Source organism: Triplophysa rosa, linkage group LG8 (genome assembly GCF_024868665.1).
Source record: "Triplophysa rosa linkage group LG8, Trosa_1v2, whole genome shotgun sequence".
Classification (NCBI taxonomy): Eukaryota; Metazoa; Chordata; class Actinopteri; order Cypriniformes; family Nemacheilidae; genus Triplophysa; species Triplophysa rosa.
The window spans coordinates 26,150,534-26,166,519 of NC_079897.1; the positions used below are offsets into that span (position 1 = coordinate 26,150,534).

At 39.8% G+C, this 15,986-nt stretch overlaps 1 protein-coding gene across 7 annotated transcripts in view; it reads right to left on the bottom strand.

Annotated features, from left to right (window-relative positions):
- The window catches only part of rbms3 (RNA binding motif, single stranded interacting protein), a 128,873-nt gene that overhangs the window by 11,650 nt on the left and 101,237 nt on the right, over positions 1-15,986 (bottom strand). For all 7 annotated transcript variants that reach the window (XM_057339185.1, XM_057339183.1, XM_057339184.1 and 4 more), the window contains 3 exons: positions 7,451-7,557; positions 5,246-5,289; positions 2,777-2,873 (listed from right to left, as the gene is read on the bottom strand). In XM_057339185.1, the coding sequence (XP_057195168.1) occupies positions 2,777-2,873; positions 5,246-5,289; positions 7,451-7,557 (248 nt within the window). The remainder of the gene's footprint in view (positions 1-2,776; positions 2,874-5,245; positions 5,290-7,450; positions 7,558-15,986) is intronic.

The window sequence follows — 15,986 nt, forward strand, 5'->3', positions numbered from 1 at the left end:
TTCCAATATATATAAATATATACGTATATAAATTATGAACACATACTGTAGCAACAATATTTTGTCTGATTTATTACAATTTATATTACCATAGTTTAACTACAAATGTCATGGTTAAACTGTAGTTACCTAAATGAAGCTGTGGTAAATTTGTGGTTACTGTGCTTTACTGCCATAGTATGGTTTCTATAGTAAAAATATGGTTAATTTTCATTAAAGCTTTTCTTGAGGAATTGAAAAGAGGTTTTGAAATTGTAATATTATATCAAGTATGCGATTCCTAACCTTTCGATTCCAGAATTGGAATTGATTTTCGATTCCTAACCTAGTACATCTAAACGGATAAATATTTTTCATAGCTTTTACCGCTGCAAATTTCTGCACTGTTTTCAACACTCATTGTTATGTACTTTAATGATTTTTGTTTATTTTTCACCAAATTTAGTTATGTTATTAAGTGTACGTCTTGAAAACGGTATTATTTTGTGAGTTTCTATTGCTGCTTGTCTTGGTCAAGACACTTCTAAAAAAGAGATGTTTAATCTCAGAACGTTTGAATTTTCCTGGTTAAACAAAGGAATGAATAGTTGTTGATAGATTGCAGGTTTGATTTGATTTTTCTGTACAATCAACTGTCAGAAAAAAAGGTACGAAATTGGACCTTTTACCGTTGATGGTGTTGTACACGTTTGGTACATCTACAGGTATGTTGTACCGTTTCGGGCACGTAATTGTACCCTAGGGACCAAGTGTGTGCCGTCAAGGGCACAGTGACTGTACATGTATGCCTTTAAAGGTACACAATTGGTCCTTAGGGTAAAAAGTACTGCATTTTATGTTTTGAGTACCTGTAGAGGTACAAAAAGGAACCCTTTAGGGTACCACCGCATTGTAAAAGGTACAATTTTGTACTTTTTGCTGACAGTGTACTCATAGACACTATGAAGACGCGCACCTTAAAATCTTGGCTACAAAAAAATCTATTGAACGCTTACACTATTATTGTCTAGAAAAAAGATCAAATTAATTTTCACTTTGAAACAGATCAAAATGTTGCTTCTGCTGTTGACACAGAAATGATGCATTTCACCTTTAAGATGGTTTTGAGCCACTGTAGGTGTCTACGAACAAAATACAATCCCTCTGCTAAAGAAAACTGATGTCTTTAGACTTTCGACAGAAACTTTATATTCAATGAGTTGTAGCCGTAAACTCCCATATATGATATTTTTAACTTAAAACTTCTCATTGTGAAAGTGAGGTAGAGCCGTTGCAGGTGTCTAAATTTATATTCTGTGTCCTTTTAAGTTGTTCTAGGAAGAAAAGCCTCTGGGATTTGTTCATCACTGTGATCTGCCTCAGGCGACTCTCTCTCTCTAAACACACCAAGTCCAATAAGATGTGTAAGCACACACCTTGTCTGTCTCTCCATCTGCTAAAAGATTCATGCTCTCCATCTCACTCTTTCTCGCTTTCTTTCTTTCTCTCCTTTCCTGTCCTTTCACCAAAGAGTGGGAAGAGCTTGGCCATCCTTCTGCTCATTCCAAGTTCTAGAGGAGAAATAAAGGTAGCGCCGCATCGATTTTCTGTCGGCTTAGATACAAACCCGTTTCGGTGGCTTCAGTGCATTTTGCAATTTAAAATTAATTTGAAGGCCAGCTTTGCATGTGATATCTCAAAATATGATTAAGCGATAACCTCGCTGGCGTGTGAAATTTATCACGCGAATGCTTGCTGAAAACTCCGACTTGAACTAGCGCCGCTCTGGTCAGCGTGGGTGGTTTGTATACATGTTTTTGTGCTTGTGTGTGTGTGTGTGTGTTTGCGCAAGGATGAGGTTCTCGTGAGGACGGGCGGTACAGGATCTAAATGGCTTTGCTATTCTCTAAGCTCAGCAATGTTTTGTTTAGTTTAGCTTAAGCCAAATCAATTAAGGATGCTCATAGTCACTGTTTGCTCAATTTGTCTGACTGCAGGGTGAAAGAACAGAGTTAATAGGGTTTTGAGAGATATGGAAAAATATGCTATAACGCCGCGTGTCGTTGGAGGTCATTTATCTTTGTTTATACGTAATCATCACTTTTAGTTGGGTCTGTAGTGTTGTGTCCATGCACGCGTGTGTGTGTATGAATTTGTCTATATTCTTATTTATTTCTTTTTAGCAAAATCTATAAAAAAAAAAACGTTCCTTTGGGAAAACGAAAAATAAAAAAGCGTTAAGATAATAAACATAGATATAAATAAATAATAGCGATTAATTGCATCAAGAATAAAAGTTTGTGTTAATAATACTGTATATGGCTGTGTACTGTGCATATTAATCTCGTATAAAAATAAAATAATATGAATATTAATACATTTAATTGATTGGTAAATAGAAATAAATACATGTAAATATGTCCTAAATATGTATACATGTATGTGAATGTGTTTATAAATACAAATTACTATGCACAGTAAACAGACATATATATGATGTAAACTCAAACTTTTATTCTGGATGTGACAGCCCCACATTTAATATATTATATTTTTTAATATAGAACATATTATTAAAATCTGAATCTGTGATATATTCATAACAATACCCACAATTGGACTACAATATGTCCCTAAAGTATATTTGTACATATAAAGTCGAACGTCTCATGACATACTAAATGTTTTACTGAAAATGTACAAATGCAGAATGCTTCGTGTGCGGGTTCAGTCTCTACCATGCCAGGAAAACAAATGTGTGGATGTGTTTATTCTTTCTAAGTGGTGTGCATCTTACCTGATATGTGGAGACTGGAGAGGCTGCTATGAATGGAGTGATTGACGTCTGGGCGATCATGCGGTTTGTGGAGATGCTGTACGGTGAGGAGTAGAATCTGCAAGATACACAAACACATACACACTATCAGTGGGTCCGTTTGAAGGCGTTTCATTACTAAAAGAATGACGATGGAGTCCCTCAAGAGGCGGTATTCATCTGTTTTCATTTTGGCTAAAATGATTAATATTCACTTCCCTTGGATGCTGAACCTACCATGGGACAAATATCAAGCAGAACTAACCGCATTTGTGCATGTAATGTAACATGTTTCTGTTTATGTGTGTATTTAAGTGTGTTTATCAGCGTAGGCTTATGTCACATTCTCTTTGCGGATGCTTAACCTCCCTGTTTTTTTCCAATAGCTACACTTCTAAGGCAGGGCTTTATTTATCATTGTGTACCTAAGACGGACATATTTCATCTGCAAGCGCCGTTGCTAGGTTGTATTGATCGGCTTGTCTGGAAGCTGAGAAATGGAGCGTGGGGAAAGAAACGCTGTCTGCCCCCAGAGAGCTAACACTCCCCGAGAGCTGTCAGAGTCATGCAAGACAACCTGAGTGAGAGCAGAACGTCACATGTCCGGAAAGGAGGTAACACAATCTTGGAAGAAGGGTTAAAACGTGGAATGCAGTTGAAGTTTGTATTACAATCTGACATTGAGATGGCACAGACAGAGGTTAAACCACTAAGACTGAGTTATAAACTCAGAAGGAAATGTATGTTTAATAATGTGCTGCATGAGCTGATATTGTCAATTATTTTGATGTATCTGCTGTTATTTATTTCTAATTATTTTTCTTATTTCGTTTTAGTGGCTGATACACTCAAGTCAATTAACCTTTGTTTTATTACAGTAAAAGAGTCCTAAACACAGGGTTTCTTTTTTTTGCAGATTTATAACTATTTCTTTAACCACATTTTACTACAAATCTCATGATTACTGTCGAAAAACCATGATTCATTTTTGTAAGAGGTAACAATTCCAAATCCCAAATAGTTTACCTTCTGCATAGTAGTATAAATACAGTATACAATTTATATTAGTGACGCACCGATATATTGGCCAATAATCGGTATCGATAAAAGCAATTTTGTTGGCTCTGTATATAGACAATGTTTAGAAACATCCTCAGTTTGATGTTCAATATTAATAGTCGTTATGTGAATTAAATGAATACCATCTAAATATCAATTTAATCTTCAGAATCTGTATCGGCAGATATCACTCTGAATAATTGGCTATCGGCATTGCTGGTGATATTTGGTATTGGTGCATGTCTAATGGATATAAATATAATTGCAAACACCGCAGGCACACAGCACCAAGTTTATAAAACTAAATGATTTATTTTAAATACTCGTGCATGTAACATCTGTTTAAACCAGTCTGCAGGTGCTTGCTGAATAAGTTTCCGCGCTAAAGTACCACCCACAAACATGGCACAACCGTGTGAAATAAATTACCCCCACAATATATTCTCTAATATGGTGATGAAAATGAGAGCAGAAACAAATAAAGCATTTCCCCTCCTCAGCACATTCTAGTCAGCTCTGTTATTTAAAATTCACAATCTGCTTTCTATTCCCCATTGCATTATTTTGTCTGTCTTTATTTCGCTGGCTTTCTGAAAGGCAGGAAGTGCTGAGTCAGGAGTGCAGAGGGAGTTAACGTGTGCAGCAGAGGTGGCCACTATGACTCTTTCCCAGAGGGCCGGATCACACGACAACAGACTGACAGAGAGCCCAGCACCCCACACCTGACGAAACACTTACACCCTACAGTGCAACAATAGCACAACATGCAGATGGGGCATGACAGCATCTGTGTGTGTGTGTGTGTGTGTGTGTGTGTCATCTCGGACTTTGCACAGATTCACTGCTGAGGGTTTATCCAAGTTCACTACTTCACTCTATGGCAAACCTTAAAGGGATAGTTCACCCAACAATGAAAATTCTGTCATCATTTACTTGTCATTTCAAACCCGTATGACTATCTTTCTTCCGCAGAAGAAGATCTTTTAAAGAATGTTGGTAACTGAACAACGGCGGAACCCATTTATTTCTATTGTATGGACGCAAAACCAATGCAAGTCAATGGGTTCCGCCATTGTTCGGGTACCAACATTCTTCAAAATATCTTCTCTTCGTTATGCAGAAGAAAGAGTCATATACGGGTTTTGAAATGACACGAGGGTGAATAAATATCAGAATTTTTATTTTTCGGTGAACTATCCCGTTTAAAGGAGTACTTCACTTCATTGACGTTCTATAGTAGGAATAAAAACTACTATGGAAAATGAATGGGAGCCAATTTTGAAGTGAACTACTCCTTTAAAACCAGTTCGGACTGGCTGGGAAATTCGTACTGGTACAAGCTGGCCTTTCCATGAATGGCGATGATGACACAAACCAGCGATTGACTCTTACCCATTTTGCATTGCAGAGGGGTCATAGGTCAGCGTCATGCCACTCTGAAACACAAGAAGGACAGAACAAAGAGTGAAAGATCGGTCTGGTGAAGCAAGCGTCCTATAAAATCTATTGAGTAATGCCGCAATAGAACAGGGTCATCTAATAGGGGCCAGCCAGCGGCTCTTTATATCTTTAAAAGCACATAGCTGAGACTCGCAGCTGTGGATCTATTACCTCTGAACGCTGGGCTGTAATACCAGACGGGCTCAGGTTCGATACGGCACAAAGTTATTTGGTATTTACAAGGGAGCAGAAAGCATAGCTCATGTTGACAGAGCCACGCCAGCTAAGTGAATAAAGGGGGAAAGCTGGCCGCTTAGACCTGTATTGGGCTGGAGCAGATAAACAACGCTCATATACCGCATCTCGACGCATGCCAAGCTCTCCTCGGCAGGAGAGGAGACCTGGAGACTGGTGGGAAAAGCATCGACCTCTCCCGCGTTCGACTAGACTCTGTCTTCGGTTAATGTAGACCCCTGGGCCTGCGTATTGAAATCCATCGCAAAAAAATAGACGCCTTCATGAGAGAGTGCAGCCAGAGGCACGGCGGATGCCAGCTACTCATAATGGGCGTTCACGGTCTGGTCGGTATCTGGGCAAGCTTCCCCGAACCGCTGCGTCATGCCAGCAGCTGGGGCTGCCCAGAAAACGCCAGTTGTTCACCTTACCGCCATTTTCACATCAGCCAACGAGACTCACTTTTCGGGAGTAAAAAAAAAAAGAAAGGAGAGATTAAAGGACTTGGGGGATAGATCGGGCCAGATGTCTCTGTCAGTCGAAGACTTTCTCAAGCCTTTGTTCGGATTTATATACAATAAAAATATTGACCTATAAAAAGGTATTTGTCTTGTTTTGCAAAACAAATATAAAATCATTCTTAAAGCAAGATACATTTACTTGAGAATCAAAATGATGAAATAAAGTCTTCTAAAATGAAAAAGAAAGTTTATGGTACAACAAGCAGAAATATCTGGGGTTAGAAAATTAAACAAGAATGAAATACAGTACTTTTTCTTATTCAATATTTTTGCTTGTTTTAAGCATGAACTTGCTATTTTATTTTATTTTTATTTTTTTTAGAAAACAAATCATTCAATGAAAATCATTTTACTTCTCAGGTATCTTGATTTAAAGGGGTCATATGGTGCGAACATGTGTTTTTCTGTGTCTTTGGTGTGTTATAAGTTGCTCATGCATGTATTAGACATGTAAAATTGCAAAAATGAAAGTGTGGAACAAAAGATGCGTTCTATCTACAGTAAAAGCGAATGCTCACACAGACCTGCCTGAAACGCCTCGTGTAGCCACACCCCCACAAATCTACATCAGCTGGTGGTCTGATTTCACTAAGACCGCCCAAATGTATACGCAAGTAAGGTGGGCGTACCTGTCAGTACAATTGAAGAGGAACCTGATGTTCCAAATATGGTCAGAGGCGTTACATTTCCCTCACACGCTTGCAGTATTCCACCAATCACTACGCACTGGTGAACTGGCCAATCACAGCACACCTCGCTTTTCAGAGCCATGAGCTTTGTCAAAAATCTGTGTGTTTCAGAGAGGCGGAGCAAAGAGGAGATACAAACATGCACGGTGTGTGGAAAATACAGCGTTTATCAACCTTAAATCATGTATACCTACACATTGCATCACATCTAAAACAAACCATAATATTCCTTTTAGCCGTGTCATATGACCCCTTTAACAATTTTGTATTGCAAAACAAGACAAAATACTAAAAAATATTTTTTGGTAGTGTAGTGTAGTCAACTCAACTCAACTCAACTCAACTCAACTCAACTCAATTAAACGTTTAAAAAACAATCTTTGGTTGTTATTTTTATGTTTTTTATGTTATTTTTATGCTTTACATTTTCTCTGTGGACGGTTTCAGCGGTAACAACATGAACAAACGTTTTGTGGTCGATGAAACCGTCTTTACAGTATCTCTACACATTCTCCATGTGTCCGTAATATTAGTGACGTCTTTAAAACGCAGAATTTTTCCAGCGTGAAACATCCCTCGTTCCCTTCTTTAAGGCTTACAACAGTCACCCTGCTCTCCAGGGAAAGACCAAGAAAATGTCAGGAAGGACACCGGACTGGAATAGTCCGTGTTGAGGATATGCTGTAATAATCTTTGAGGTCCCTGACACTCACCTCTCCTTCCCTGTGCCACGGTCGGCCATTTTGAGGATACTTGCTCTGGCTCTGCCTCTTCTTCTGTCCCCCGTCTGCAAACTTACACAGCAATGGCTCCGTCGGGGCTGCGGAAGAGAGCGACAAAACATAGATCAGTCAGCGAGCCAGCAGGGTATGAGAAGCAGGAGTGAAAGAGTCCCCCGTAGGTCAAGCACAGTACGATTGATGGAAAGGTTACGACCTCGGCAAAGAAAGTTGAGTGTGTTTGGAACAGAGAGGGAAATGTTACACCGCAGGTATCACACCCACACCAGGCCCACAGGGCAGCAGAGGAATATCCAATGACCTTTTGAAGTTCAACTCCCCTCCACCATCTTTTTTCTCGATTTCCTGCACACATCCCGTCGTTGCCGCCCGCCCCCTTCCATTATGTTTCAGAAGCTCAGACCATCGGCTCGGCTTTTGGCACGGTTTTCCTTTCAAATCCCCACCATCAAAACAACTTCCCTGGCAGGCCTTCAAAATAGCTTGTTTAATACTTGTGAAATAAGGCACGATCTGATTGCGACAGTAAATAACCTTAAACAACATCATGGCCATCTAAACTCAGCGGAAACTTGAACGTTTTGAAACATTATTTGTTTTGTGCGCTCACTGGAATGTGAATCCATCTTACGATCTCATTACACGAAACAGAACAAGGAAAGCAAAGCGCGAGCGCTTCAGCACAAGCCGGAGGGGCCAATTCGTGCAGGAGAATTCTCGTCCAAAAGCGCTAAGCAGGATGACAGGCGCTGCTCAATGTTTTCGTTCAATCATGACGGCAATATGAGTCGCGGGGCGTAAAAGACCTCTCTGAGGCCTTCCAACGCACTTGAAGGGCAGGAAAACATTCTCAAGTTGAACGAATTCCTGTACGCCACAGCTAAGTTCAACTTGATTTGGTTTCCCCGGCAACCGCAAAAACTCATTTACAGCGGGCGAAAACTTCTTGGGTGATGTGATCTGGCAGAAAGCAATGATAGATGCAGGAGGAGGCTTTTTTTCTTTGTACCGTCCGTACGCTCCGAGTACTTTTGCCCTCCGGCGATATGACTCTGCAGTCACCTCTGAAAGTTTGGCAGAGAAAAATGAACGCTTTCTCTTACATTTTTACCTGCATTGCTGTTTTTCTGACAGTATGTGAATCAATAGAAAAACGTTGTATTACTTATGTATCATGTGTAAATAAGCAAATATTGCCCGCTAGCAGATGAACGACTACGAAACAAGTAGCTCCACTAAATATTTCGTATTCTGCAGCAGATAGAATATTAAACGGCTGTTGTTTCTTCTGTTTTGCCCGTTGTTTTGAAGGGAACATGAAACAAAGACCAAAACAGATTTCACTATACAGTTGTGAAAAACAGAAATTTAAGGCGATTTTACACAAAACGCAGCACTTTATTTTGGGAAGTTTTAGCTAGCGAAGAGAAAAGAAGCAAGTCTAGACAGAATGAGGAGAGCGTAAAATAAGGTGAGACAATAAAAGATAGAAAATGACATTACATGAGACAAGATGAGATGAGAAGACATGAGGCAAAACAAGAGACCAGACGAGATGAGACAAGGCAATGAGATGAGATGAGATGAGTGAAAATGAGATCAATATGAAAGAGAAAGTAGACACAAGGTGAGAGAACATGTCATCAGAAGGAGAGGAGGGGAAAATGAGACAAGACAAGAACAGAGAGAAGAGAAAATGAGGCAAGGAGATGAGAAGGAAAAAGACCAAAGAAATGACAGAGTAAGACAGAAGAGAAGAAGAGAGAGGAAGAGTGAAGAAATGTGAGGGACAAGAAGAGACAAAAGGTCAATGAGATGACAGAAAAGATCAAAAGAAACTGAGAAAAAAATCTAAATAGAATAAAGATACAAGGTAAGACAGACTAAGATCAGAAGAGATAAGAAAAGGAATGGGGCAAAACAAGAGGAGATGAGACAAGGCAATGAGATGAGAGAAGAGGAGATCAAAAGAACAGAATGAGACAAAGAAAAACAAAGAAAATTGACAAAAATGTAAAATTATAGCAACAAAGTGAGACAGATGGAGATCAGACGAGAAGAAAAGAGAGAGGAGGAGTAAAGAAGTGTGAAAAGACAAGAAGTTAATGAGATGAGAGGAAATGAGAAAGAGAAATGATCAAAAGATTTCATTAAAGAAACAAGGTGAGACAGAAGGAGTTTATAAAATGAGTGAAGGAATGGGGCAAGACAAGATGAGATGAGAGAAAGTGAGATTAAACCAATAGAATGGTAGAAAAAGAAAACCTAAAAAAATAAAAGATTTATATAAAAATGGAAACATTACAGAGACAATGTGAGAAAGAAGGAGACCAGAAGAGATGAGAGAAAAAGAAGATCAAAAGAACAGGATGGAAAAAAACAGAAAAAAAAGATCAAAGAAAAGAAATAAAAGAAATAAAAAAAACACAAGAGACAAGGCGAGACTGATCGAGATCAGAAGAGATAAGAAGAGTAAAGGCATGGGACGGATGAGACGAGACGAGACGACACAAGGCAATGAGATCAAAAGAACAGAATGAGAAAAAAAGAGAAAAAGAAAAGAAAGATGACAGAGACAAGGTGAGACTGAAGGAGCTGAGTGGAGAAGGAGAAGCGCGGGAGCTTCTGCAGGAGGCAGATTTCGGCTCCTGTGATGTAGGGAAAAGTCTCTCCTCCCTCCACCTGCGCAGAAGTCAGAAGTCTACACCTGCAGCCTTGTCATCACCCTCCTATTATCCACACAAACACGCACGCTGGCCCGCGCTGATAACAGCCACACAACACAAGCGGCTCATTGTGAAGGACAGAAGGAAAAGCAGGCGACAGGAAAGATCACAGCTTTTGCGGCAGGCTCAAAATGTTAGTGCAAGCAGCTCTCCTCCTGCCCTGCGTCCCAAACAATGAGGCTGTGTGCGTATGTGTGTGTGTTTTAGCTGAGACAGTGAGAAACACCCTATATTAAACTCCCTCACAGCTCTAAAATAACAAGCAGCGCCATCATAAAACACAGAAGAAACCAAATAACTGGGGAGTTTTTCTGCTGCTTTTGGAGCGTGCTGCAGTATCCATGCTGATTTTATGAGACGGCTCTGCTCTGTTTGTTGAGTTACTCAGGTTGCTCTGATCTCAAAGCGTTCATCCCCTCTCGAGCAGGAACGGGTTTTCAGCTCTCAGAAATGACTGATGTCTGATTTGCTAACAGATATCAGATCTGGATGTCATCCAAGGAAATCATGCTACATTCCGCACATCACATTCACACACATACTGTAGGAACAGAGATACCCGTAGAGTCCAGGCATTTACATTATGTAGCTCTGCTAAGAAGCATTACTTTAACTGTCGCTCGTCTGTACGGTTGTGGGTTTTTCAGACTTTAAAGGTACAGTGTATGCGGTTTCGTACTCCAACCGACAGCTCACTCCACTGCTCCCCATGCCTTTCGAAGCACTACGGTGGCTGACACAGGACTAAGATGTCGTCACGTTTTCACTTCTTTGCCGAAGGAGGTAAAGTATTTACAAATGCGCTCTGTGCAGCAGTTTGTCCGCTTAGGGCTACTGTAGAAACAACACGGTGATTTTCCATGCAAGGGGACCCGCGGTGTATGTAGATAGAAATAGCTCTTTCTGAGGTAATAAAAACATAACGCTTCATTATGAAATGTCTTTATGCACCTGTATATTATATTGCATTTCTGTCAATAGATCTTCCAAAAAATGACACACTGGACCTTCAAGACATCAAACTTTTCGTTGCTTACAGGATGCACTTTTAATGTAGTTTTCAGTTTTGTCTCATTTAAAGGGACAGTTCACCCCTGTCATCATATACTCACCCTCATGTCATTTCAAACATTTCTCAAAATATCTTCTGTTTTGTTCCACAAAAGAGAGAGTCATATACAGGTTTTGAATGACATGAGGTGAATAAATGATGACTGCATTTTTATTTATGGGTGAATTATCCCTTTAAGTATCAACATTATTTTTCCTAAACATTTTGGGGAAAATAGATACAAATAAGACAATTGTGGAAATACATTCACGCGACGTGACGCGACATGACAACCTGCTTGTTCTTAATGGGTTTGTCGCGCCGCAACCAGTGTGGACCAAATTTTACATTATAATGGGTTCTAATGCGCTTCTAATGTCTTTTGTCGTGTCGCGTCGCGTCCGGTGTAAGACTACAGAACAATAAAAATTGGAATTAGAGTTATTGAATCTGTTTTTCATCAAAAAATATTCAATAACACTGAATATATTATTAAAGAGTCTGAGATCAAAAATCTAAATTGTGGAACATTTAAATTATTGAATGACTAAATCTGAGTCATGAAAAAGTAACTTCTGAATTAAAAAATCCTTTTTAGTGTAACTATGGTTACTCTGGTAGGCTAAGAGACTAGCAGGCCATCTTTAAACTTGCTATCAACACAAACAGAAACATATCCACAAGTACTGTATCACACACATAAACACACAATGGCAGGTAGGGGGTGACCGAAGTATACAATGAGTTGAGACGGTTCACTCTTGTAATACTTTATCTCCATCTCAGGTGTATTCCTAGTATGGCACTCCATCACATTTAATGAGCAAAAACATGACACTATTCCTTAAACCACACACAGGACAATACATCTACAACAACAGCCAACTCAAAACAGACTTCACAGACACTCAGTCACCTATCTCTGAAAATACCCAACATCTTTTACATCTCAAACATCGCCCAGTGCCTGCCATATAATACTCTCGGTTTACTCTATTAGTTCACGTAGCTAATATTGACTTCATATTCATGCTGGATAGCCAGAAGAGAACGGCCTCCCCTGTTGAGCCCGCGTTTCTACTACAGTAAAATCTTATGGAGTTGTTCGGTTCTCACCGCACTCGCCTTTGCTTGCTTAAGACGAAAACGTTAAGACATTAAAGAATTTTCAATGAATTCTCCAAAGAGACACTGAGACAGTTAAGAGACTACAATATAATTCCCTGTAAAGCTTTGCATTGTTAAAGACGCTGCACATCTGACACACACCCACAAATATGCCAATACGTGAATCAAGAGCCTCCCTGCACCCGCACGCATCATTACACGAAGTGTCACAACACGGTGACGTGTTTACAATGTCATATGAAGTATTGAATGGAAATTTTGGATTTCATTGACTCTCAGGGCTTGCGTGGAATATTGCCACTTTTCATTGCTTCCTTACTTGCAACCCCCTTCAACGAGACACAAACACTTCTGCGGTTTAGACAACCGTGGAGGAAAAAAGGGAATTTAATGAAACACAATATGGCCGTGGAGCTTGTTCTGTATCGTAGAGTAATGTTTGTGTGCGTGTCCATAAGTGTTTCCATAACATTTACCCAAGCAGACAGCTCTAACCACACGCATTTCCAAGCTGTTTATTAACGTTGGGTCACAGCACTGCAGAGATTGTGTCGGGGAGAGCATGAGGGGGGTCCGTCAATGAGATAGACATGTGTTTCTAATCCAGCGCCCGGCCTGCCAACTCCTGCTGGGCTCCCACAGACTGTGGGCGGCAGGCATTCCTGCAGCCGCGCCCGACTTTCCCACCCTCATCCCTACACTGGCCGCCGCGTTCCCAGACCTCTCCATTCCCATCATTCCTCTTCTCCTTGCTTTCCTTGACGACCTCGACCAATAAACAGAGCTGGAAAATCTGGTTTAAACTGGTATCTGTGTTTTATAACCTGGTAGATGGTACCAGCTATACACCGGCTCAAACTGGATTTTCCAAACAACTCAAGGATACTGATGTTCTCATTACAGCGTTCATGATGTTTGGATTGCTTGTTCCGGAAACAGGCTTGGATCAGTGCCGAGCGGCCTTGAAAACACCATTTGTGCATGTGCTACACATAAAAGGGGCTTTGCTAGAACACGTCGAGAGGAAATAAAGGATTGTGTTTACCAACAGGAAGAGCACTGTTTGCCCTGGAACGGTGTGCACTGAGTGGGTAGGAGGGGAGTGTGACCCTGACAAAGCTGGTGTCTACACATCGCCCACACTCAAACGACGCACAGATCTGCGCAGCGCCACTCGGAGCCAAGACCGACGTCGTGGTACGGTTTTAAATTCGGCCGACGCTGTATGATGCACGCAGAGAGAAAACATACCAAGCACAAACCGCAGCTGAGAAGCGCTGTGAGGTAAACCCACACATGAACGCAGCTGTGGTGTTATACGTGTGTGGCGTTTGTTTGCGAGATGGAAACCCCGTATTTTCACAAAGCCACGGGCGCTGAGCTTTATCCTGGAGTTTGACTCGCTGAAAATCTCTCAGATTCGCCGCTCCTACATTAAGAATCCTTTCAAAACTCAATTTCTATTCACCGCAGAAAACTTTTGGTAGCATAGACGCACACATTTCAGGGTCAAGCATGTGTCAAGCCTCTCTACTCCCACCTCAAACCAATGCTGATACTATAAGAATCGCGATAGTTCACCCTAGAATTCAAATGTGTTGTTTATTTGCTCACCCTCAGGCCATCCGAGATGAGTCACGCTTGTATTGGATATATGTGCTATTAGAGCTCTTGACCCCGTGGCGTGAACCCCATTAACATCCAGTATATGAAGCACAGAGGGCTGCGGATTAACCTAAAAATCTTTATTTTACACAATCAATTATCAACATTATCGCTATCGGCCGATAAATGGTCATTTGTAATGTTATCAGTATCGGCCGATAATACAATTTGGGCCGATATATTCTAGCCGATAAATCATGAATGATTTCCTCTGGTTAAAGTTCTTCAGCTGCAAAACCCAGTACGGTACTGTGTTTCTGTCGTGATCATTCACTTACTGATATGAGCAAAACATTGGTATAGTATGTAGATACAGTATTTATGAAGGTGTAAATTATAGGAACAAAAGCATATTGTTTGAATCAGACTGCTGTCTGAATGCTTTCTGTCTGGAGACCTGTTACACATGTGACTATAAGAACATTTCTCTGGGTTGCTCCGGAAGAACATCTATCATTTGTTTATTATATAAAAATATAACAGAAAAGTTTGAAGGTTAAAGAATCTTTAACTAGTGTAAAGTAGGTTTGGTACATGGGAAAAAGAGAACTAATCTTTGTGTTCTGCAGTCAATGTTTTCAAATAAAAGCAATTGTCCACTTTTTGCATTTTGTTTCAGTCTTATAGAATTTTATATTAATATTTAGATACAGTTTATCGGCCAAAATATCGGTTATCGGCTTCCAATGTTAAAGAATGAAGAAAGCATCCCTACTTTATTTGTTACTCAAGAAAAAATGTCACCGACATCTCGGATGGCCTGAGGGTCAGTAAATAAACAACAAAATTTAATTCTGGGGTGGACTATCACTTTAATTGATAAAATTACAAATGACTTTGGCTAGTACAAATTTATTTGAATTATAAATATATTATGGCTAAATATAAAAATGATATATACTTATAATTGTATAATTATTAATTGTTAATAATTATATAATTGATAGTTTGCATTTGGCACATGCTTTGATCCAAAGAGACTTATAGTGCATTCAAGCTACACATTTTTTTGGTATGTGTACCAATAATAAAAGAAAAAGATCTCTTCATTATCTCAGTATTTCTAGAAATCATTGAGACTGAATAGAGAGCAAAATGAAGAAGTGATAGATCACCCAAAAATGAAAATTCTGTCATCATTTACTCATCCTCTTGTCATTTCAGACCTGTGTGACTTTCTTTCTTTTGCAGAACAACAGGGGTACCCATTCATGCAAGTGAATAGATACTGCCGTTGTTCGGTTTCCAACTTTCTTCAAAATATCTTCTGTTGTGTTCTGCAGAAAAAAAGTCATACAGGTTTGAAATGACATGAGGGTGATCAAACGATGACAGAATTTTCATCTTTGTGTGAACTATCCCTTTAAGTCTACGGCGTCTCTGATATTTTTGAGATAAAGACCCAGAACTCACACAAACGTCTACATTACAGTTTTAGAAGAGATCTTCACGATGTTACAAACTGAGCTCAGATCTGCCAAATTTGCAATCAAAAGTCAATATTACTGAAGATTTCAACATGAAATCTACAAATCCGGATTGTTTAATCTACACTCTACAATCATTTTACAGCTCCACACTCATGTATTTTAACTATTTGTTTCTGTTTTTATTCCTCGTAAACAATTTTAGGCGAAAATTCTGAGAAATCTGACACATGATATTTACATATATTAAAATAAGCCAAAAAAAGTGACTAACGAAAGAAACACATTGAAGTGAAACAGCCTGTTCCCGCTGCGATGCCCTGATCTTGGATCAGTGCTGGTAGAGCAGTTTACTCAGAGCACTGGTTTGTTTGTTTGGGCTAAAGCGGTAAATATCACTGGCCTGTTTGACATCTCATCTCCATGGAGAGGGAGCGAGACGACGTAGAGAGAGAGAGAGAGAGAGAGAGAGGGAGAGAGAGGGAGAGAGAGAGAGAGAGAGAGAGAGAGAG